At 38.7% G+C, this 25,133-nt stretch overlaps 2 protein-coding genes across 7 annotated transcripts in view; one reads left to right on the top strand and one right to left on the bottom strand.

Moving 5' to 3' along the window:
* The window catches only part of LOC120219597, a 54,854-nt gene that overhangs the window by 21,942 nt on the left and 7,779 nt on the right, over positions 1-25,133 (top strand). For 2 of the 6 annotated variants that reach the window (XR_005525319.1, XR_005525318.1), the window contains exons 3-4: positions 20,524-20,728; positions 22,439-22,547. The gene's annotated coding sequence lies outside the window, so the exon portion shown is untranslated. Of the gene's footprint in view, positions 1-833; positions 884-20,523; positions 20,729-22,438; positions 22,548-24,468; positions 24,500-25,133 lie in introns of those variants that run through there. The other 4 variants (XR_005525322.1, XR_005525320.1, XR_005525321.1 and 1 more) reach the window with 3 other exon arrangements.
* Positions 8,129-25,133, bottom strand: part of SH3BGRL2 (SH3 domain binding glutamate rich protein like 2) — a 62,213-nt gene continuing 45,208 nt past the window's right edge. The window contains exons 3-4 of the mRNA XM_039216420.1: positions 14,033-14,113; positions 8,129-10,860 (exon numbers count right to left, since the gene is read on the bottom strand). Coding sequence (XP_039072351.1) covers positions 10,849-10,860; positions 14,033-14,113 — 93 coding nt within the window. The 3' untranslated portion in view covers positions 8,129-10,848. The remainder of the gene's footprint in view (positions 10,861-14,032; positions 14,114-25,133) is intronic.

Here is a 25,133-nt window from a genome sequence, read left to right as displayed (position 1 = left end):
AGACTTCTGTCAGGCTTCTAAAAGCAATTCGTATTGATTTCTGACTTTAGGGCTAAAATTAATAAGGAGCCCAGGAGGCCAGGGTTTTTTCTTGAACAGAGAAACAACCCAAAGGTTACATTAGTGACCGAATTTGCTGTGCTAGTTAGGGGCTTAAAAAAAAAAGTATGTATATAAGAGAAAATCAATCATATTGGAAAAATGGGTAGTTATAATAAACGTATCAGATTTTGGTCTGTTTTTATTGTAAGCCAGCAGTTACCCTTCTATTTGCCTATTAGATTAGAATGTTTTGTTAACTAATACTTTTGTAAAATAATAGTCCCAAACCTCCGTGGTGTATGCATTAATGGATGACAACATCTGGGTTTGTGAGGCAGGGGTAATTAATTCCTGGGACTAAAACCAATGGTACTAATGATTTACAGACACCCGTAAAGTCTGTACCATAGAACCCAATCATTAAAAGGATTTAGAGTCTCTCTAGGGTGGCACCTGATCGCTGCAGAAATTCTGTCTACAGGTGGGCTTGGTGGCACTACATGACATCAACACTGTAAGCTCCTAGGACAGAGCCACACCGGAAGCTACTTTTATATTCTCGGCCAAGTCCAGAACGGTGTCGGTACTCTGAACACCTATTTGTTAGTTCTTGATGGAGTACACATGTCTCGGTGGCACACACATCCCTCAAATACTGATGAGAAAATCAAAACAGAAAACACGGGCCTGCCAACTTTGCGGCGGCAAGCCGGAGATGCAGGTGAAGGAACAGAGTGTCCTGGACCAGCCAATTGCTTTCTCAGAAAAATTAATTTTTCTTTTACTTCCAGCTCACTTAAAAGCTAATAAAGGAGGGATATCTGGCAGGATCATCTATCTCTCCATCTCTCCACCCGCTTAATCACTAGCCACCATGAAATGAGAGTCTGGGAATGTACATAACCTTCGGGTTTAATTGGATCTGGCACGTACTATTTCCTAATAACCTTCTGCCTTGTCTTCCATTAGAGGTGAGATCTTTTAGGGTGAGTGAATGGGTCAGACCTTACAGAGAAGTTTTTCAATTTTCTGTTTGCCACAGGAGTAAGTTAAAAGCAAAAAGAGAAAAAGTCAATATCTATGTGCTTTAGGGAAGTATTGGGTTCTGGGTATTTATTGTTGAGGAACACCGAGAAATTCTACTGCGAGGCTAAGGCCACATTCTAAAAATAGGCTGGTGCATATCCTACGATAACTGGTTACACGAGGAGCCCTTTCTGGAAGGCTTAAATACATACTTCAGCATCATGCTTTTTTCTTTAAATGATACTTCATTTTCAACAGCTTTATAAAACTGAGAGACATAAAGTAAGGATGATTAGAAGTCAAGGTTACATCCTGAGATGGGCATCTTCCCATAACATTTATATTTGTGACAAGACAGCAGCTCAGTTAACAACGGAGCTCCCACAGTGCAGTTCTGGATACTTGATAGCAAGCCATCAGTATTGTTTGTGATGCAAATTTTCACTTAAGCTGCCTAAACTTTACAAACACTGATACTCCTTTTGCTCTTACTGAACATGGCTAATTCCAGATGAGAAGTCACTATGAGAATTCTTCTATAATACATGCCAGGTATCAGAGTATGCCTTAGCTCCAAATTCAGCCTCCAACACATGCTAATAGTGGAGAGAATTCCTTTAAGCAGGTCTCGCTCACATGAGGAGGACATGAAGCTTTCTCAGTTGGAGGGTGGGGGAGGGACACCACAGGAGGGAGGCGGCTCTCCTGTGCGGCTGCTGCATAGTGGGTCACTGGTGTGGGTCTGATGGTGCTGCTTTAACTCAAAGGCCCCAGAGCACGTGGTCCCACATAGACTCTGAGCTCTGGCGTGGCGGTAACTTCCCTGCAGCCCCCTTGACATGGACACGCTCCAGGTCTCCTGTCTGCACTGGCATCTCGACTCCCTCCACAAGCACATTTGCCTGGCCATGACTCGAGGTTGCTTCCTATTGCTCAGTAACTGGAGACCTGGGGAACCCAGTAAACCTCTGTGCCCTCTAGTGAGCTGCAAATATAACTTCTCCAAGGAACTCTGAGGTCCAGCTTCCCTTCCAAGTTTGTTCTTCCTTGGGTATTCTCCCTAAGCCACAGGGTAAGATACACTTTTCTTATATTTGCTAGTCACTCCTTTATCATGTTTGGTAATTCTTCATATTTAACTTCCTGTTTAAATAACTATGTGGTGTTTATCTCCTGGTTGGTTATGGACTGATAAAACACATTTTACTTAGCAACTGGTAATTATCAGCAGAAAGGACACAGGAATAGAAGTTACTAGTGATACAGTAAGAAAACAACTAGACTTTTCAGTTCATGGCCATGTTTTCAATTATCAAATAGACTATTGAACACATACGAATAAGCCATGTATTTTATTTGACTGTAGGGTCAGCTTTTATGTAACAAATTTATTGTATACAAATTAAAAAGTACATACACATAATTCCTCTCTTAATATCAAGCTGACCCAAACCAAATGGTATAAAATAAAAAACACTGGGGCATCTGGATGGCTCAGTGGGTTAAGCATCTGACTGCAGCTCAGGTCACCATCTCACAGTTTGTGAGTTTGAACCTGGCATCAGACTCTGCTTGTCAGAGCAGAGCCTGCTTTGGATCCTCGGTCTCCGCTCTCTGCCCCTCCCCTGCTCACGCTGTCTCTCTCTCTCTCTCTCTCTCTCAAGAATGAACGTTAAAAAATAAATAAAAAATATAAAACACCAAGAAAAGCAGCTTCTGAGATACTCAACAGTGAACATTTACAAAGAGTTACAGTGAGTACCACACTTTCACCATCATCCAAATGTAAACATCAATACTAAGTCTCATCAAACTCACAAATTAGTCTTAATACAGGATTACAGACAATGGATCTGTTTTTTATAACATGATATTTGGGCTTAACTGGTGACTGGTGGTTATACCCTCACTGAAACAGGAAAGTGCTATTCTCTCCTTTCTCAGACGTTTACCAGGCAAAAGATACAAGCTGACGTACCAATTAAAACAACAACAAAAATGACTTCCTAGCACAGAATTCTTGGGCTTTGGCTGGACAGCTTATCTGGTTCAACACAAATCATGCAAAGGATACTCTTCCATTCAGCAAGAAATGAGAATGAAAATTATAGCCAAATTGAATATACTACCCAACAAAGGGCTATTTGCAATGAGAAGGCAATAAACAGTTTTCAGCAATGGTGAAAACATTGGGGAAAACAGATCGTCACCAACAGTTAAAATCTATTCTCTGCTAAAATTACTCATTTTCAGGAAGATGGCCCATCTCTTTAAGTAGATACCACTTCCACCCAAATTCCCCTATCACAGCTTGTCATTTTGCCTGCATATCCATCTAATTCCAGTATTACCTCTGTCCACTCACTGTAGATGAAATGGTTTACGTTCTGGGGTTCTAGAGGACTGAGTCCTAATAGAATTGTCTCAGAAGTAGCCTGGTCCTTAAATGAGTTAATGACAGGGAACAAGTTTCCTGTTGTCATTCAGCAGCCACCCACAAGTCTGGATGCTGGAGTCATTTCACCTGCCAAATAGGAAACTGTTAAAATTCTGTTTGCCCAGTCACCTCATGATGAGGCTGAGAAACCTGTCAATAGTCAGTTTCTCATTTATGATTGCCGTAGTGTAATAATAAATACTTACTAGGCATGTAAAATAGTACAGTGAGGGAAGCTACAGCTGGAGCCCTTCCTTTCGCTTGCCAATTTGGGGAGTAAAAATATTGCTGTTGTCATCACTTCTGCTACCCGTACCAGTTGGTTAGGATGTGGCCAGGAGCAGACTGTTTAGGAGTGGTTTACCACTAGAGACAGGCAGGGAGAGAAGAAAGGTAAGTCTGTTCTAGGACGACAGAATCAGAGCCAAATTACTGGTCTTTTTGCCCCAGCTATTGATCTGAGTCATCTCCGAATCTAGCTATAGGCTGTCCCAGAGCCCAGAATCTCTATTCCAACCTAGTGATGTGATCAGTACATGGAATGAAATGGACTGATATGGAGGAAAATACTATCCCAATTAACAGACTTGGAATAGTAACATCAATAAGCTAAATCAAATTAACATAAAAAACGTCCATCTATAATTTATTTCAGACAAATTGTGGGGCTATTCCACCCATCCTCAAAGGATGAATCCTACATCGGTATGGTAGTTCAGGAGAATGACAAATAATGAGCCCCAAGGCAATACACAAAGCAGATACATGAAACACAGTTGGCATCTCTTGACTTGCAAATTCTCCTACTTAACAACTACTGTCACCATCAGTTATTTTAATGACAAATAAAACAGGTTTTCTCCAAGCATTATTTTGCTAAGAGTAGCAACAAGAAAATGGTTTAAAACTCTGGGCAAAGAAAAGCAGATATTTTTCCTTAATACTCCCATTCTGTTTTCATCTTTGGCAATGAGACCAGAAAGAAACTTTCAAAAACCAGATTATCCATATATTCTTAGGAGCTCAAATGAGTTTTACAGATACAGACAGTTAACGTTTTAGGTAATCTAGGATAAAACCCTATTGATATTCATCACTGTTGTGCAGATTGATCTGTATGGTTCATTAAAGTCCCTCTTTAAAACACACACACACACACACACACACACACACACACACACACACACACCCACCATGCCTTCGTTCACAAACACGAACCAATTCAACAGAAGACAATGAAGGAACAAGAGGCTGGATACACAGAGAGGTGCCCCCTAGTACAGCACATGCAGATTCTTCTTCACTACAAAAGTACTTTGAGCTAGAAGGGCAAAAAAGCAAAATGAGAGAAACATTTCTCTTGGAAGTAGGATTAGAAAATTCTATTCCAGAAGATGTTCACATTTTCTTTCGTTTTACAAATGAAGGAAGGAGATATTTTGCCAAAACCCCAAAAACCTTTTAAAGATTTTGTGAGTCTCATAAATTCTGTTATAAATTCAGATAAAGAGGCTGGTACAGAATAGTACCGTCCGATAGAACTTTGATGCAAGCCATGTATGTGACTTAACATTTTATAGTGGCCACCTTAAAAAAAAAAAAGGTGAAATTAGTTTTAATATTTAACCCAATATATCCAAAATATCATTTTTAAATGTAATCAATATAAACATAAGATATTTTACATTCTTTTCTTCATACTAAGTCTTCCAGTGTGCCCAGGTTCTAAGTCTATTAAAAATGCTGTCTGCTGGTCAGCAGACAGAAGATAAGACTGCATTGTAGTTTTTGTTCTTATACCCACCAGTTTATACATACAAAAACAAAATATACGTACAACACACGGGGTTATATTCACAGGATAACAGGTTGATATCATTCAGCTTAAGGATTATTTAATTATGAGTACAGGGTTCGAAAATATCCTGCGACTTAAATAAACCTTCCTAATGTCCTTTTAAAAATGACATTTTGGCCTAGTGTTTAGTCTCTATGTGTTGGTATACTAAGGAACTGTGCATATATAAACACGCAGTCTATATATAAAGATTTTCTTTTGATAAAATTCTTGTAGCAGAAAACCAAATATGACATTAATTTCTTACCAAATAACTAGAATTGATGAGCCTTAACATAGCATCAGAGAAAGAACCCTGCTAGAACATAATTAAGTGGTTTCCAAGGTATGTCTACTCTTGGCTAATATGCTGACAGGCTGAAAATGAGCACACAATAGGAACACACAATATATACATTTAACTTTATTTTTTCCAAATAGAATAAAGTTTCACATGCTTTTCATACTTCTGGAAATGGCTTCGGAAGATTTTTCTACTCTAAATATAGTTTCTCTTTATGTTAATAGTTAAATAAGTGTTAATTGATAAAAGGCAAGTATAAAGAACTTTTAAAAATAATTAAAAACAGAACACAATAGGAAAAAGGGTAAGAGACATGAAGAAGAATTTCCAAATTCCTACTTAGGAATTATCATAATAAAAGACATTCAGCTTATTAGTAACCAAATATGTGCAAAATGAAACCACATAAGATACCATTTTACATTTTTCGGCTTGTCAAAAATTTGATTCCGATGATCCCAAACATTGGCGATGATCTCAAATACTGCAGATTCTAGGCTATCAGTGAAATATAAGTCAGTACCATGACCCTGGCAAACAATTTGGCCTTATCTGTTAAGAGTTGATAATGTGCTTTATTGTACGACAGAGCAGTTCTTCTCAAGGTAATACATTCAGTCTTGGGTATGTGCACCAGAAGTCATATAAAAGAATGCTCCGAGCAACATTGCCTTTTTCTTTTTCAAAGAAAGATGTAGTTCAATATTCAGCAACAGAAGAAGGGGAATATTGTAATAGAGTCATCTAACAAAGTAATACACAGCAGTGACAATAAGTAGGATACTTGTTACAAAATGGTAATGCCCAATTGCAGTGAACATAAAAAGTGACAGAAGAATACAGTTTACTGCCATTTCTTATTATTTAAAGGTATATACATGGAGGTAAAAGGATAAAGGACAGAAAGGCTATGATCACCAGAGCTCAGGACAGGGGACCCACTCTCAGACAGTGATGGGATAAGGGCCAGAGACAAGCACACAGTGCCTCAAAGGAAAGGCAATGAGCTGGTGGCAGGCACACACGGATTTGTTTATTACTCTTTATATATGTGTGTGTGTGTGTGTGTGTGTGTGTGTGTGTGTATATATTCCATTGCAGGAAATAACTTTTAAAACCGGAAAGGGTTCTAACAAACAAAAAGATTGCACGTAATGTTTCAAACAACAAACCATCATCTGGAGCACCATGAACTGACCTCAGCTCTATCATTTACCACTCGGTAGTAATTGCCACTCCTGCTTCTGTTTCTCTCCTCCTTCAGGATAGAGACAGTTGCCCCACCATTACATTCCAGGGGCTCAGCAAATGCTGACTGAAAGGATGACCAAACCCACCTGACCTGCATTTCTAGAAGGACGAGGGTAACTGAAAATCTGGGCTCTAAGTGGGCAGTGATTACTTGGCTTATGTGGTTTCACAATTTAGCGCATTTCTTGCAAACGGACAGCCTGCTCTCTTTTATCTTCTCCTTCACCCTCCTTCTGTCTTGGTGTTTAAGGTTTGAAATAGCTCAGTGATGAGATCAGCCTCAGACTCTGCCTTCAGAATGTTTTCTTCTGCTTTCAGAGAGGGCTGTATCAGAGGGGGACCTGCTATTTAAAGGTTGCAGTGACACTGTACTTGGTTTTTTACACCCAATTAAAGGAACAAATCCACCAGCCCAGCTTCAGTGTATTCAGGACACCTCAGTCATCTATTGGAACCAACCAAGGGAACAAGAGATTTAATGCCATCCTTGGTCTTGGGTCACTGTCTGAGAGGATTCTGTGATCACCTCCCAACACACACACACACACAGAGGACCACAAACATGTATGTCTCCTCGAATGGTCAAATGATCCATCTGCATTTTTACAATAAACCCACAGCATTCAGGTATGAGATTAACAAATGGGAATTGAAATGTAGCATCCCAACTAAACAGGAAGTCTTCAACCAACACGGAACTAAAATTAGAAAAGGTATTAAGAAATGTAGGGAAGGGGTGCCTGAGTGGCTCTGTCAGTGGAGCATCCAACTCCGGCTCAGGTCATGAACTCGTGGTTCTGGAGTTCGAGCCCCACATCATGTCGGGCTCTGTGTTGACAGCTCAGAGCCTGGAGACTGCTTCAGATTCTGCATCTCCCTCTCTCTCTCTGCCCCTCCCCCACTTGTGCTATTTCTGTCTCTCTCAAAAAATGAATAAACATTAAAAAATGGTAGGGAATAAACACTCCATTTTCAGAATACATGTTTTCTGGAATTTATTCCTTTTTAATGCTGAATATAAAATCTGAGATTTCACCAATGCCTTTAGAGACAAACACACATTAAAATCTAAAAACAATAATTATGCAGATCAAAGTAGGCCCTGACACTTAAAAGCTGTTAAATGAAAAGCATTTCTAGAAAAAGCAAAATCCTATCTAGCAAAACCAAACTAAAATAGAAAAACAGAAAGAGGCTTTGGTACCTTTAAATAACAAAGGACAAAAGTAAGTTTAGTTCATTATTAAATTCATGTAATATAAAAACATCTAGATGTTTGAAGGAATCTATAAAACAGAAACAAATTTAAAATATATCAGAGTCTGAGAGAGAGAAAAACTTCCTTTCCTCTTCTTTGATTTGAATAGAACACCAGAATTTGGAAAAATTTATTTCCCCAACTAAGTGTTCTTTTGGTCTGCATACACCTAGCAGGATGGCACTCTGTATTTGATCTAATTTTAAAATGGCATAATTTTATTTTTAGCAGCACATTTCCTTTGTCCCAATAAGCCTACTACAGGAAATAAAAATTCTGTCTTGAAATGCCTTGGATAGTACATCTATGTCTATAATTCCCACCTGCTTCTTTCCTAGGTTTTTAAGACTGTGAATATTCAAATCTAAAGGCAACTAGTTAAAGAAGGGAACAAGAATCATTACGTTTGGAATTTAGCTGGTAAAACAGTACAAGTAAAGAGACAATATTCTCCGAACACAATGTGGTCCCAGAGGGCAATATGTCAGTACTCCGTGGAGCCTGGGTATTGCAGAAAATGCCATACCATGTGCTTCTACCTCACTCATAACAAGTACAATACCAGCCAGGGCTGGTCTCTCCATTTCTGTGCTGATTAAAAAAAAGAAAAGAAAAGCAAAAGAAAAAAGCGGGGTGAGTGGTAGATGGTGTGTCACTGGTAGCAATTTAGCACTACTATCCATCTAGTCTGTTTAGGAGAGCCATTCTGGTCCTCAAAGTTTCAAGATGGACAAATCTGAGTAGCTGTCTTGGTCTAGCAGGTATCACGTTGATCCCACAACCCCAGAATTTCATTTGCAAGGCCTCAATCTTACCAAGTTAGTTCTTGGCACTCACTGGCAAGAGCAGACTAAATGTTTAGATCACTGCAGCATTAAACTTTTTAAAATTGCTGATATCTGCAAACGAAATTCTAGGTCTTACCAGAAGACTCGTTTACTCAAACACAGTATCCAGTTCAAAAAAAGGTTCCTGGGTAGTCCCTGGGATTTAGCAAATGGAATATGACCTGATCTTATTTAATAATGGCAAGCAGTAATACCCATGATTTCACAACAGTTTTCCTTGGAGAGAAAATCATGGATCATGTATTTGTTCTAGTCAAGTAGAAATCTGTGGCATGCTTTTCTTCTGGTTGTAGTCCTGGGCTGCAAATCTCAGGCTGGGATTTCAGCTTTAGCATTCAACAAGTCCTTTAGAGTAGGCCACATTTAGTTAGTTGGAGGATGAAACAACACATGTGACAGGGCTTTAATCTTATATTCAATTTCTTACATCCTGCTCAGAATCTGACCAACAGGTCCCGCATGCTAAGAATAGCAGAATACTTTAGGCAGCCCTCTTGGAATTTATCCTACTTAAGCCTGCTTATGTGTTTGGCAATTAAAAGCTCTAAAGACTATAAGCAGGGACAAGGATGGAGAAAAGTAGCCTCTGCCCTAACGAAGTAAACAATGTTCAGCACCCACTCCAAAGGGAGCAGAGATTTTTAGATGCCAAATAAAATTCAGAGTTACTCTCTGACAGCCCCTTTCTCACACTGTTCTGAAAGCCCACCGGAAGCCATACACGGAATGAGAACACCTATCTACATTACTCTGAAAAATCTGGGACTGTACACTGGCCAAAGATATGAGCAAAGTTGGAGGTTCACTGAAAAGCAACACAGGAAAAAAATTGTACCACAACATTAGTATTTTTTAGTATACCTCATTAAGGGTTCACAAAATATATCCAGCCAAGATCTTCCTTTTCTCAAAAAAATATAATCCATTCACAAAATAGAATAAGCAGCTGTTAGTTAGGGAAGCTGCATTTTAAAAATATGCTACTTTTGCATAAATAAGTTGCTAGAGCTGAAAATCCCTTCAGACATGAGTCAGATAATTTCCCTAAAATTTACTATCTAATTAATTTGTACGCCTCCTAAAATAGACCTCTTAAGCTGTCTTATGTATTTAAATGAAACTTTTCCCCTACAAGAGATAAAGAAGCCTCTGTTTTCCAAAATAGCAACTATTTTTATCCCTGTAACTTGGTCCCAATCACACCTTGTTGCAGCAGTGATTTCTGGAAACATCTGTAGGAATTTGGAAGATTTTTGGAAAGAAGAGTATCCATTACCAAAGGTGGCCAGAACACTTAACTTTGTCTATAGGTGCCATTACAGATCACCGGGATAGTGACATTTGTGATTTTTGCAGCAAATTTTTCAGGTCTTTGTCAACTAGCATTGCTTTTTGTCCTTTCTGATTAAAAGATTTCTAATATCCTGGCAAACTAATTTCAAGGATACAATCCAGGCAGCCTAAAGAGAGGCCAGTCTGAAAAATACTGGCATCAAATACAGCCTAGGGCAGATCCAACATTTTCTCTCCAGTGGTGCCACCCGCTTATCTTTCAGTCATTAAGGAAGCACACCTGTAACAGGTAATCTAGTACCGCCAGGTGAATGAGGCAGCTGCAGGCAATTCTGAAAATAACAAAAACCTCACCACAGTCCTGATTTGGTTTTAAGCAATCATGCAATCCCCCATTATACCCATGTTTTCCAAAAACACCTTTTCCATGGCAAGCAAAGTTACTGATGATACATGTGGTTTTAGTCACAGTGATGCATTAGGTAAGCAGGTGTGTGCTGAGTACCAGGGGGTGCTCCAAAATGCATCTCCGTCATCTTCCACTTGTCTTCTCTAAGATTCTGTCTATTTATTTTAAAAAAAGAAAGAAAAAAGTTACTGCATTGGGTTGACAAGAAAATTCACCCTGGCAAAGACATTTTAAATGTCAGGAACGGTGATGTTGGAAATCATGTCACCCCCACGTGACTGATGAGTGCAAATCCTAGGTTTCAGGATCAGCACAGATTGAAGACATCCCACCTGACCTCCCACACAGAAAAGTGGAATGAAGTCACATGTTTCCGGTGACTGCGGAGACTGCTCTCAGACTCAGAGACTGCACGCTTCCTCTCGTACCCAGGTTGAGTGAGGCGTGTGTGGGCCCTCCACCCAGGGGGCCTGCAGAGCTGAAGAACAGCACCCATATGGCCAAAATAAGTGCTGCCCCAACTCCCCAAATGCCACCTCTGACCACAACACAGACACCTGGCGAAGGGGGGGGCTTCTGAGACCTGCTCTAGCTAGCTCGGGCTGGTCAGTGCCCAGCATTTACTACTTATTATATATTTTGAAGATCACCCCTGAATGGCAGGAATCCAAAAGCAGAAACTTCTCCAGGCCCTGCCTTGAGCCTATTTAAACAACAAACTTGATGGTGTTCCGCCTAAACATTATTGGTGAAAAGGCCTCCTTTTCCCTTAGGTACCATCTTAAGAAGTTGTGAACGTTCTTTTCCTACCATCTCTCTTCTATCTCACTGCGTAAGAGCAATCACAGATACTAACGGCGTTTTTATATGTTCCTTGGCAGGCTCTCTAGCCCTGTTGTTTATGTACGTGTACTACAGAGAGGGTAGGGAAGGAAAGCAGAAAAGGGGACTCCCACCTTTTAGTATATTACACCTCTGAAGGCTCTGTCTAGTCCTTTGAGTGTGGACTGTGGGCTGAGTGTATATTACTACGAAGGCAAAGAAAAACAAACAAACAAACAAAAAACGCAGGGATGCCTGGGTGGCTCAGTCGGTTAAGCGTCAGACTTTGGCTCAGGTCATGATCTCACGGTTCATGAGTTGGAGCCCCCACACTGGGCTCTGTGCTGAAAGCTCAAGAGCCTGGAGCCTGCTTTGGATTCTGTGTCTCCCTCTCTCTCTGCCCCCCGCCCCCACTCATGCTCTCTCTTTTCAAAAATAAACGTTAAAAAATGATTTTTAATAAGTAGGAAGGTCAAAAAGGATGAATTACTCTTAAAGATTTTTTTTCTTTCTCCCTTATGCAGATGAAGTGTGAGCTGCTATGAACCATTAAGGCCTTGAATGATTCACAAGACAGGGTGGGTGGTACAAACACTGCACCATGGACTTGTGCTCTACTTCCATGTGCTCCTGCTCATAGGACTGATTTGGGGGCCTGCATATGGTGGATGGAATGGGTGGGGCTGCGCAGGGCCTTTGATGCCTTTGGAATGGTCTACTGAAATTAAGTAAATGTCAATGACATCAGGACCAACTTTAATACTATGACCACAAGTCATGTGAAAACCTGTGTTTTACAGATCATAGGCTTTCTAAGAAATTTATGAGAGTAAATATTTTTAAAGAGTTAAAAAGTCAGCCCTCAAGTTTCTAAGGAATCTACATCTTCAGGCAAAACGAGAACAAAGATGGCAAGCACACAGTATTTTTTTAAGGGGTTTTTGCATAGATAATAATGTCCACTAGATTTATGTGTCCATTAGTTACTCCCACCCCAGTTTTTTCCAGTTCTTTGAAGATAAATCTGGATTGTTTAATATCTTTGGATGAGACATGTTATAAAAATACTACAATTTTCCTAACAAGTATTCCAATGTTCCATCTTTCTAAAAATAGTTTTAAGAACCTTTAAATATTAAATGCGTGGGTTTTACCACTGTTTAAAACATATGCATGGAAACCACCCACAACCATCTGTGGACTTACTAATGCAAAAACAAAGCAGGATTTCACATCGGCTCTGAATTGCAGGTGCTGGTGTATATTTTAGATTATTGATGGTCTCTGCTTTCCTTCCATAGGTGTTACAGAAATGGTACAAATCCTGGGTAGTCTCAAAAGACCTGTTACTTACAAACATCAAAGTACCCAGTAATGTACTCTCATTTCAATTCAGTGTTAAAAATAGACATTTTAGAATTCAGTCTCAACTTAAAAAAATTTGTTTTTAATGTTTTATTTATTTCTGAGAGAGAGGCAGCATGAGCAGGGGAGGGTCAGAAAGAGACAGGGAGATACAGAATCCGAGGCAGGCTCCTGGCTCTGAGCTAGCTGTCAGCACAGAGCCCGACGCGGGGCTCAAACCCACGAACCATGAGATCATGACCTGAGTCGAAGTCAGACGCTTAACCGACTGAGCCACCCAGGCGCCCCATCAGTCTCAACCTGAAATATAGTCAAAACCTCAACTGCTTTGTATTTATAAAGATTACAAGGAAACACACACATAAAAAGTTAATATGCTTATCTCTGGGTGGTGGAATAATGGGTGATTTTTACTTTCTACTCTATACTTGTGTATTATCCTAATCTTTCTAAAGGAACCTAGGCTACTTTCATGATCAGAAAAAAAAAATAGTATTTTTTAAAGGGAGAATAATCAAAATACTATCTTATTTCATAAAGAAATGCTATTTTTTATTTTGAAAGTGAAATCTATGTGCTTCACAAAGTTATAATAATGTATATAAATAACTTCTGGTCTAAATATTAGAAAAGCTTGAGCCTTTTATGTTCCATAAAAGACACATGACATAATAAAGTAGCTTCAAAAAACATTTTGATTAGGTTAGGAACTGTAATGTTTTTTTCAAGTTGACCATTTCAAGAAGACCATCTCCCTTCCAATGTAAATGAGTTAAATGTGCAAAACAACGTTAAAAATATGGCTTTGATTCTGCAGTTTCAAAAATGTAAATGCACTTTAAAACAAAAAGCACCTATTCCCTTAAATTCTTCCTGGAAAAAGGGAGTAGAGTGGAAGTAAAATAAATTATACATAAAAATAAACTCTAATGTACAACAGCAATTGAAAATCGGAGGAAAAAAAAAAACAAACCTGAGCTTTGTGCATTTTTACACTGGGCAGCCCCTAAGTGTGCATTTGAGAAAGTGAAACCTAAAAATTTAGGAGACTACGTGTGCATTCCTCTAACACCTTCAATCTCAACCCCAAAGGACAATTCAAGAAAGATGAATTTTAAAACAAGAGAAAATTTTACCTACCTTTGATGCCAACCGTGATTTCAGGCCTAAGAACGAATAGACTGTGTTGCTTTCCTTTGATTCAAAAAAACTGTCATAATCCTAGAAAAAAGAGGAAGAGACAATAAACAAAAGCAAATAATTATCGGTATGTGGTACTTTTGAAAAATTATGGAAACAAAAAAAATGTACCATTGCTCCGTCCAGGCCAGGGAAGAGCTATCTAAATCTACTGGATTTGCTCTGCTTGAGCATAAAATTTTCTCTAAGTATGACGATGAGCTTAGCATGTTTTTAATGCAAGGCCTGTGATAGGGTTGAAATGTAAAACACTGACAACACAAGTGAAATCGGAACACGTTCCCTTTCCCTCATGTGCCAAACTAACATTCGTGTGAAATCACTCAGGGTTTTACTCTAGTGCATCAATAGGAAAGGCTGACTCCCAATTCCATTCTTGATATTTTGTTATCTAGAGCTTTAAAAAAAATCACTGGGTAAACAGAAAGCCATAAAGGTCTCCATGTGTCAATGCAAGTGCTTCTATTCTGCTTTTGAAGTTTGCCACATTCTTTCAGACTGTATCTTCAGAGAGAATAAAAAGATCAAATAAAAACTAGAGGCAAGTAGATTCTCCATAACATTTATCTTTGCCTCAGACACAGAATCATTTTTCAATTCCTACTTTCACAAGAGAAGCCATTAAGAAATTCTGGCCAATAGGTTCATCAATTATTTCTTTTCAAGTTTGCATATATATTACTGTATGGTTTCTAAGTTGATGTAAAGCAGTCTTAAAATCTGTAAAAGTCCCTTTCTTTGATAACTTGATCCTAAGGATAAATATTGCAGGCAGACAATGATCATAATCATATTTAGCCATCTGCGTTAGGCCAGGCGCCTTATAATCAATACTTCATTTAATCCTCACCACAGACTATCAGGTTGAAGACTGGCTCAGAGTAAAGAAATACTGTGCCCATGTTCGATAGGCAATCCGTGAAAAGCTGAGATTTGGGGCCAATTCGCCCTGATGTTGAAATTGAGGCTTTTTGTCCTCTGTGATGCTTCTTGGCCAAGAGGAAAGCAGCTATGGGACACCCGTATTACCAGAGTCACTGAGCCCTAATGAATCCACTGCTGAGCCAAGCCAATGGCATCGCAAATACTCTTGAAATCTGTCCAGCAATCTAAATGAGAGACCATGACTTACAGAATGGAGATTTGCTTCTTGCAAAGGATGCCTCAGTGATAAGGAGTCTTTGAATTATTCCACTCTGTATGGAGGCTCTCTTGTTCAAATGCTTTAGCAGGTTGAGTTTCATGTGGTTTTGAAGGCAGCTTGATTTTAATTCATGATCATCTCAACCTCGGGCTTGTACTTGCTGTTCCTTCTGTAGGTCTTCAGGTGGTAGCTTCCTCTGCCATTTAGGATCTGGCCCAATACAGTTCCCCTCTAAAGAGAGGCCTTTCTTGACATACTGGGAAGGACCAATCCATCTGAAGAGGGAGGCTCAGCAAAAACCCTCTTCAAAAATGGCATTTTAAGCTGAAATCTGAAGGATGAGTAGAGCTGACCAGGGGATTCAGGACAGGCAACAGCACTGACGAGGAGTGAGGCTGGCAGGTCTGACAGGAATTAAGTACATGTCAGACTATGTAAGACCAAGAAAAAGATTTTGAATTTTATCTTAAGTATAAAAGGAAATCATGTGTGGGTTCCGAGCAATGGAGCAGAATAATCTAGTTTCCTTTAAGAAAATAGCAAATTTGGGGCACCTGGGTGGCTCAGTCAGTTAAGCATCCGACTGTTGGTTTTCGGCTCAGGTCATGATCTCTCTGTTTGTGAGTTCAAGCCCCACACTGGGCTCCACATTGACAGTGCGGAGCGTGCTTGGGATTCTCTCCCTCCACGCCCCCCGCCCCCCCCGTCCCTTCCCTACTCACTCTCTCTCTCTCAAAAATAAATAAATAACCTTTAAAATTTTTTAAAAATAAAATAAAAGCAGAATAATTGAAAAGAAATAATTTTTAGAGTGAATGTTAGGCTAGTACCTGACACACCCTAGATTACCAATAATCTTTGTTAAGCAGATGAATGAGTTGTATTTGCTAATAAATGACTGATGTTATATGTTTTAGGTAATCTCTGGGTTTTTCAAAATTATGTAAAATTTTATTTTCTGATATTTATAAAAGTCTGATGAATCTCAAAGTGTAAAAAGGTTAAATTATTTTTGTCATATTTAGGCAGAGTAGGTGATTGATAATTTAAAATATAGGATTTCTTAATTGTTAATACTCCCTTTCAGAGATAATCCATTAAACAGTATGACTGAAATAATTTAAGAGTAAAATAGTATTAGAAATTTTAAAATCATGTCCTATTAAGATGTAAGTTCTTATGGCCTTAGGCATTCACCAATGTAAGAGAAAGATCTACTTTCTTATTAAATTCATTTCACTTATCAGGCTTCTATTTTTAAAAACTTTGTACTGCAAAGTTAAAAGCAACGTATTTTAAAAACTCACTATAAAGTTACTAAATAGGCTTGCTGAATTCCTACACTTGATCTTAGCCAAAAGGCTCAGAAGCGATTGCTGAATTCCTTATAGTTAAATATGCTCTCTCTGACATGTCTATAAATACACATCTGCCAATTATATGTTTCAGGCAAATCAACCTTCTGTAACTTTACAATATAATGATCAGTTAATATCACCTTTGGAGAAGGGTACAAACAGACAAAGCATATTTAAGATAAAAATCGCCCAGTTTTAGAAGCTGGCACATTTCTATGACATATAAGACAAAAGATGAAAAACTCGCTTTGTTTCTAGTGCTAACTGCTTATGAAAAGAGAAATTTCTGGACTATGTAGGTATCAACATAACTGAGTGCTGTTACTAATGGACCATCTCTCTAAATGCTGCAGTTTTAAGAAAAATAAAGCAAGCTAAACAGCTGTTAAGATGGGGGGAAGCTTCTGTCACCTATACTTCTGTTTGCATTCCAGGAAAAACCAATGTTAAGAGAATTTATGAGTTCATGATAAAATCTATAACAGATAAAGTGCACAATAGTCTCATTCTTCCACAGAGCTTACTTAAGTATATTACCCGTACACCATGATTAGACAATTATGTACTAGACCAGCATTTGAGACAAAGACCTTAAAGTTCTTTGCCCTTTTAGTGTTCCCTAAGAGAACAGGGAGGAAACCCACAGCAGCCATGCTGTAAAGCTGTACCGCTTCCCACGCTAAGTCAATGACAATCAAGTGACAGATTCATATTATTTCCACATGCCACGGGCATATCCAAACAGGAGGCTGTGGGGAATAAAAACAATACATGGCCTACAAGGAAATGGTGGCAGCAATCGGTTCTAAATAAGTGAAAGCAAATCTGGTCTACCCAAAAGAAGAAGAAAAAAATTTAAAAAAAAATGTTTTTTTAAGACTGCAAGAATCACTGCAGCTGCTCGTGGAAATGGGCAGAGGCTCCCTCTTCCTAAAATTCCTTTCAAGCCTGAGGGTAGCCTCTGAGCAGAATATCTTGACTTAGTGGTTAAGGACCATTAATACTATGTTCTATTTTATAAAATCTTGACACAGAAGGAAAAAATAGTTGACAGTTCCAATCCTGGTACAGTATGTAAGACGTATTGTCTGAAACAGCTTCATTCAGCAATTTCTGTGCCAAACACCAAATATGGGTAAGCCCAAAACACAGGATTTAAAATTTCTAATTCATGTTAAACATTTCTTTTCCTTTAAAAAAATTTCTTTAATGTTTATTTCTTTTTGAGAGAATGCAAGCAGGGGAGGGACAGTGAAAGAGGGACACACAGAATCAGAAAAAGGCTCCCGGCTCTGAGCTGTCAGCACAGAGCCCAATGAAGGGCTCGAACCCACGAACCGAGAGGTCATGACCTGAGCCAAAGTCAAACGCTCAACTGACTGAGCCACCAGGCGACCCTCATGTTTAACATTTCTGACCATACTAGTACAAGATAGCAGGGGAAGAGGATACATCTACCCAGGCACCAACTGAAACTCGATGGGAAAAAAACTGTTTCTGAACACAGGAAAAGGAACCAGCAATAACATTTTAAGAAATACCCAGAGGAGTTAAGTGAAAAGGCTAATATTAAGAGAATCTCTTGGCTATTGACATTCATGTCACTCTCCTTTAAGCCACAGGGATTTAGTAAAATAGATACATACCCTCCTCTATGACTGCTCACACAACTAAACAGCTCAAAAGAGATACCAATATCTTTAAAACAAAATACATATTAAGTATGTTTATATATTTTATAATAGTTATTACAGTCACAGAGGAGAATGTGACTGCTATAATCTTTACATGAGGGAAATAAGAGAAGCTGTAAGAATGCAAATTTCTCTTCATCTTTCAAAGAAACAAGTGCAGTCTAATTTTTAAATCAAGGAATACAGGCACTATGTATATTCACACAGGATGGTGATAATTCAGAGAACTACAAAGAAGAACCTAACAAGACAGTGTATCTCATGGGAATCCAGGGGACGGTGCATATAAAGAAAGGGCAGAGGAAAAGTGACTTCACTTTTGACCCTCCTTTACCACTGTAACATTGAGAGTATTAACATGCCCTTAGTGTCCTAATAGTTTCGTTTTCTTTTCATTAAGTCTAACTGCATACACTCAGAAAGAGAAACATTTTAACAGAGAGAAAACCACCCATGTGGACACTATTTAAGATCTCCTATTAAACATGCAACTGGGGCAGCCTCAACCTGTCTGGATGAAGGTCTTCAATATTCACAGCACAAGCCACCGTTTTCATGAGACGTGTCCCAGGGATTCATCACTGTAGAAAACTGCGGCAAACATCTCAGTGAGGTGAAAATGGGAGATTAAACATTTATAGACAGAAGAATAAAAACTACAGCTATATAAAAGAGATAAAACTGCAAAGAATATCTAATTAAATTGTTATGCTTCTGGGCATACAGCTGATCTGCAAGTGATAAAGAGGAATTTATATCGCCCCTTTCCCCACCACCCAACCTTTTTCCTTTCCTAGTATCTGTGAGGATGTCATATAAGATTATTTACAGTAAAACATTTGAAGATTCTCCTTGATTAGATAAGTTATCTTTTAGAAAGAAGGCTTTGGAATAGAGATCTTCATATTCAGATTTTTTTTTTACTGTTTATTTTTGACAGAGAGAGAGAGAAACGGGGGATAGGCAGAGAAAGGGGGAACAGAGGATCAGAAGCAGGCTCCACACTGACAGCAGCAAGCCCGATGCAGGGGCTCCAACTCACAAACTGAGATCATGACCTGAGCTGAAGTAAGACGTTTAACTAAGCCACCCAGGGGCCCCTCAGATTAAGTCCCTTAAGAAAATTCTACCTGCGGGATAGGTGAATTTCTAACAGAGGTGATTTTCCAAATAGATTTCATTGTAAAATTTAGAAGAAGGTCCAAAAAGCTTCCTTTTGAGACATTTGACTTTTATTAATAAAGTGGGAATGCAAATACTCAGAACTGACAAGGCGGGACCCAACAGAACAGGTTAGCTACCTGCTCCGCAGAAAACATCTGTATAGCCATTCATCCATTCACAGGACTAATTTTTGATAAGCATGTTCTGGGTTCCTAACATATGCAGATACTAAGATAGATATGCCACAGAGCCTGCTGAGGTGAGCACAAGGAAGCTCAGAGATTGGCAGAAGGGAAAGACATGAAAAACAAATGTTATGATATAGAGGTCATAATAAGAATGAGGCACAGATTTGCTGGACCTGGGGAGAGGGTTAGTGATTACCAGAGCCCTCGTTAATCAGAGAAGGCTCAATAAGAAGGCCCATTTGAGCTGAGTATAGAGAGAGAAACAGGGCAGAATTCTATAGGAGATAAAAGTCACAGGATTTAGTAACCAAGTGGGTACTGAGGTGAAAGAAAATGAGTTTGGGTAACTGTCAGGGCCTTGCCTTAAATATCATGTGATGATGTAGTCATTAAGCCTACATAAATAACATTCGTATTTTAAATGTTTATTTTTTATTTATTTATTTTTTTTTAAACATTTTATTTTATTTTATTTTATTTTTTTGAACTTTTTTTTTTTTTTTACAAATAGTTTATTGTCAAATTAGTTTCTACATAACACTCAGTGCTCATCCCCAAAGTGCCCTCCTCCATGCCCATCCCCCCCTCCCCCCCTTAAATGTTTATTTTTGAGAGAGAGAGAGACAGAGACAGAGACAGAGAGGGAGACGGAGGATCTGAAGTGGGCTCTGTGCTGACAGCAAACAGCCCAATGCAGGGCTTGAACTCACAACTGCAGATCATGCCCTGAGCCAAAGCTGGATGCTTAACCAGCTGAGCCATCCAGGTGCCCCATAACATCCAGATTTTAGAAACAGAGCACAATCTCCTGTGAATAATAATGAAAATTTTTAATCTTTAGTTTCCTTTTTTTTTTTTTCTTTTCCTTATTAACTCCAAACAGAGTTCTAGTAACAAAATCACTGCCAGTCATGCTTCCACAGAGGCCAAAATTCTATCCCTACGTTCCAGTCCATCTATCCATCCTGCCAGAGAATATACTTGTTTTCATGGAGACCTGGAAAACAGCTACTCCTGTATTTCGCAAATGTGACCACTAAAGAACCCCAGGAGGTGGAGGAAATATGAAGGGACCATCTAGAACAGAGGTAAACTATGGAAGGGCTTCTGTGCTGAGTGTGGTGTTGACATTTTTAAATGGTTAGGAAATAAAACAAAAGACAACCAAACCAAAAAAGAAAATGCAGCATAGAACTGGTGGCCCAAAAAGCCTAACGTATTTACCAGGGGGCCAATCCCTGATCTAGAACATTGGAGAATATATTCTGAGGCAGCTCCTATGAAAGTGAAATTCTCTGAAGTCTTGTTCCATCTTAAAATTCATGGAAATCCAGCATCCTGCCCCACAATATATCAGTGTTTCTTCTGCTATTAAAAAAATATGCTTTTGGGGAGTGCATGGGTGGCTCAGTCGGTTAAACGTCCAACTCTTCATTTCGGTTCAGGTCAATCTCACAGTCTGTGAGTTCAAGCCACTGACAGTGCAGAGCCTGCTTGGGATTCTGTCTTCCTCTCTCTCTGCACCTCCCCTGCTCATGCTCGCTCACACACACACTCTCTCTCAACATAAATAAATAAACATTTTTAAGAAATATGCTTTGCCAACATACTCAAAATCTTCAAGCCAAATGCTGCTCTGGGCAGATAGGCTACCTTTATTCTAGAACTTTGAGCATCCCTAAGAAACTTAACTTTGGTTTTAGCAGCAATACATATAATAATCATCTTGTTTTAACTTTTACTAGTTTTCATTTCACCAAGTGACTTTTTCTTCACTTGGAACCCAGATTCTGGGGCCACGAACAATAACCCTTCATATCTTGCTAACAGTATACCCCTAAATATTTTTGCTGTTTGACAGACGACTCTAAGGAAAGAAAGAAAAATGACTCTAAGGAAAGGAAAAGAGTAGAACAGCTTAAATGAAAATGTACTTTATAAAATAACATTCTTCAGAAAAGCTTGCCAGTTGCAAACAATTATTCTAAGTGACTGGAAACAACTAAATAGCCCACAGTGAGGGAATGATTAAGTTCATTATAATCATCCAACCTCAGAATAATATGTAACCTCTAAAAATTAGGCTTACAATGAGATGGAAACTATTTTTATTAGAGAACAAAGCAGGGCACAAAATGGTATATATAATATGATCAAAAAATGTGATTTTAAAAATTTAAATCAACTTGTAAGAAAAGAGAATGTGCATTGACTAAATGTTTGCAGTTGTGTTCGAAAGGCAGTATTTATTGTTCCCCTTTCCTCATTCTCATTTTCCAAATTTTCTCTACTTCCATACTCATTTTAGTGCTAAGAAAAAAAGAAAAAACAACAACAATAATGTTGGACAACCAACTCAGTATGAAAATCACTTTTAATATCTCTTTCCAACAACTTATGAGACTTTTGGCTGAAAGTCATTTTTTATATTTATGTGTCGAGATGTGTGTGTGTGTGTTCAAATTCAATATATTCAGATATATACATATATATGTGTTCAAATTCAATATATTTAAATTCAAATACATGATTTTTTAAAAAATAAAATCATATGTATGAATCAGGGATTTGAAAACTGATAATTATGGGAAGTGGGTCGGTGTGCTTCAACAAGATACCCAAACACACTTTTAAAATACATTATCCCAAGACAATCTTCTCAGAAGTCTTACATTACACTGCATTTGGAAACAATACGTCTACATACACCTAAATGTATGTAGGTGCTCTGTGGGGTTCTTCTAAGCTTCCACCAATGGTAAGAAGACACTAACACATCTCCTTGTCTCCTTTCACAGGAAAGAACAGATGCCACAAGGAACCACTGCTGGTCATTTAGCCTTTCTGCACATCCTTAAAAGTAATCTAACCCATCTCTAGTCTACTTTCGGGCTCCAGTTAACCAAGGTAATATGAGGAAAGGCAGGCAGAGTTGGCCCGCAAATCATTATTAAATCATAATCATTTAAACTAGTCAACAGCTCTAATATAAACTTACGATTAGCAGTAGACCCAATGCTTAGGTACAAATTTAATATTCTACACGTATCATCTAAAAGTACCAAAACAGTAATTTACAGTTTTAAGATATAAACAATCTTATAAGTTGCCCCATGGAAAATGATCAAAATGGTATTTTTCTATAAAAATTTTCTGCCATTGGGGTGCCTGGGTGGCTCAATCAGTTAAGCATCCAACTCTTGATTTTGGCTTAGGTCAGGATCTCACATTTCATGCTGCACTGACAGCATGGAGCCTCCTTGAGATTCTCTGTCTCCTCTCTTTACCCCTCCATGGCGCACACGTGTGCATTCTCACACGCTCTCTCTCAAAATAAATATAAAAAAAAAATCCCTGAATGACAAAAAAAGTCAAATAACCTAATTAAAAAATGGGCAAAGGACTTGAACAGATATTTCTCCAAAAATGATATAGAATTGGGCAATAAGTGTATGAAATGCTCAACATCACTAATCATCAAAGAAATGCAAATCAAAATCACAATGAGATATCACCTCATACCTATTAAGATGGGTATTCTCCAAACAAGATGGAACAAACAAAAGAAAACAAGTACTGGTGGTGATACAGACAAGTTGGAATCCTTGTGCACTGCTGATGGGGCTGTAAAATGTCACAACCACTATGGGAAAACAGAATGATGTTTCTTCAAAAAATTAAAAATAGAACTACCATATGATGCAACAATCCCACCTCTCTCTGTATATGTGTATAAACATATATATACAAAACAACTGAAAACAGAATCTCAAACAATTATTTGCAAACCCATGTTCAAAGCAGTACTATTCACAATAGCCAAGAGGTAGAAGGAACCCAATCCATCAATAAATGAATAGACAAGACATATGGTATATAAACACAATGGAAGCTTTAAAAAGAAATGAAATGTTCTCACATGCTTTCAGTGCTATAGGCTAAATGTTGGTATCCCCCCAAAATTCACATGTTGAAATCCTGATGCCCAAAGGCCTTTAGGGGGTGATCAGGTCATGAGAGTGGACGCCTCAAGGATAGGAATAATGTCCTTATAAAAGAGCTCACTTGTCCCCTTTCACCACCACGTAAGGACACTTCAGGAAGTTGGCACTCTGCAATCAGAAGAGCGCCTCTGCCAGAACCCAACCTTTCTGTCACCCTGATCTAAGACTTGCAGCTTCCAGAACCATGAGAAGTGATTTTCTATTACTTACAAAATAGCCAATCTGTGGCATTTCTGTTGTAGCAGCCTTAATGGTCTAAGACATACAACATGGATAAACCTTGAGGACATTATGCTAAGTGAAATGATTAGTCACAAAAGGACAAACATTTTATGATTTCACTTCTTTTTTTAATGTTTATTTTTGAGAGAGACAGAGCAGGGGAGGGGCAGAGGAGAGAGAGACAGAGAATCTGAAGCAGGCTCTAGGCTCTGAGCTGTCAGCACAGAGACCGATGTAGAGGTCAAACTCATGAATCTCAAGATCATGACATAAACCAAACCAAAGTCGGATGCTCAACCTACTGAGCCACCCAGCCACCCTTGTATGATTTCATTTCTGCAAGGTATCTAACATAGTCAAATTCATAGATAGAAAGCAGAATAATTGTTATCAAGTTCTGGAGGGGAGGGGACAAATAAGAGTTACTTAATGGGTATAGAGTTTCATTTCTGCAAGATGAAAAGGTTCTGGATATTTGTTTTACAACAATGAATATTTTTTACACTACTAAACTGTACACTTAAAAGTAAGTAACACATAAGTTTTACAACATACGTTTTTACCACAATAAACATTTTTTTTAATGTTTTATTTATTTCTAGGAGAGAGAGAGAGAGACAGCGTGAGCAGGGGAGGGTCAGAGAGAGAGAGAGTCACAGACCGAAACAGGCTCCAGGCTCTGAGCTGGCAGTCAGCACAGAGCCCGACGCGGGGCTCGAACCCACGAACCGCGAGATCATGACCAAAGCGAAAGACGGACGCTTAACCGACTAAGCCACCCAGGCGCCCCTACAATAAACATTTTTAATAAAAAATACATAAAAATATATTTTGAAAATCCAAATCTTTTTTTTTTTCCTTAATAGGAAGGGAGAAAAGAAATGAAAGGGGAGTAAATATTTTCCTTTCATGTAGATGTGCGCATTTTCATTTCTGGTGCACTCCACACAGGCCAGTTCCACAGAGAGAGAACAAAGTTTAAACCCTAGATGTGAAGACCTAAGCTTTCCAAAATCAAAATCAGACACTAAAACCCGTCAGAAAAGCCTAGGCAGTGGGATGTTTACCTTCACCTTTCCATTACCCATTTCCAGAGAAGAGTCTTGCTACTGGTAGGGATGCTCCCAGGAAATAGCAAGAATAACCAGTCTGTGCAGTTTGCGTTCTTGACCACAAACAACCAAAATGGACATTAGCAACTTAACAGGAAAGGAATTTATGGCAGTTCAGTGGGAAGTTCTGAATCCACATGAAAGCTGGAAAACCA

Source organism: Hyaena hyaena, unplaced genomic scaffold, assembly GCF_003009895.1.
Source record: "Hyaena hyaena isolate Hyena2069 unplaced genomic scaffold, ASM300989v1 scaffold_633, whole genome shotgun sequence".
In the NCBI taxonomy this organism is placed as follows: domain Eukaryota; kingdom Metazoa; phylum Chordata; class Mammalia; order Carnivora; family Hyaenidae; genus Hyaena; species Hyaena hyaena.
The sequence above is the reverse complement of the archived record's forward strand: the minus strand, read 5'-3'. Positions and strand labels throughout refer to the sequence as shown.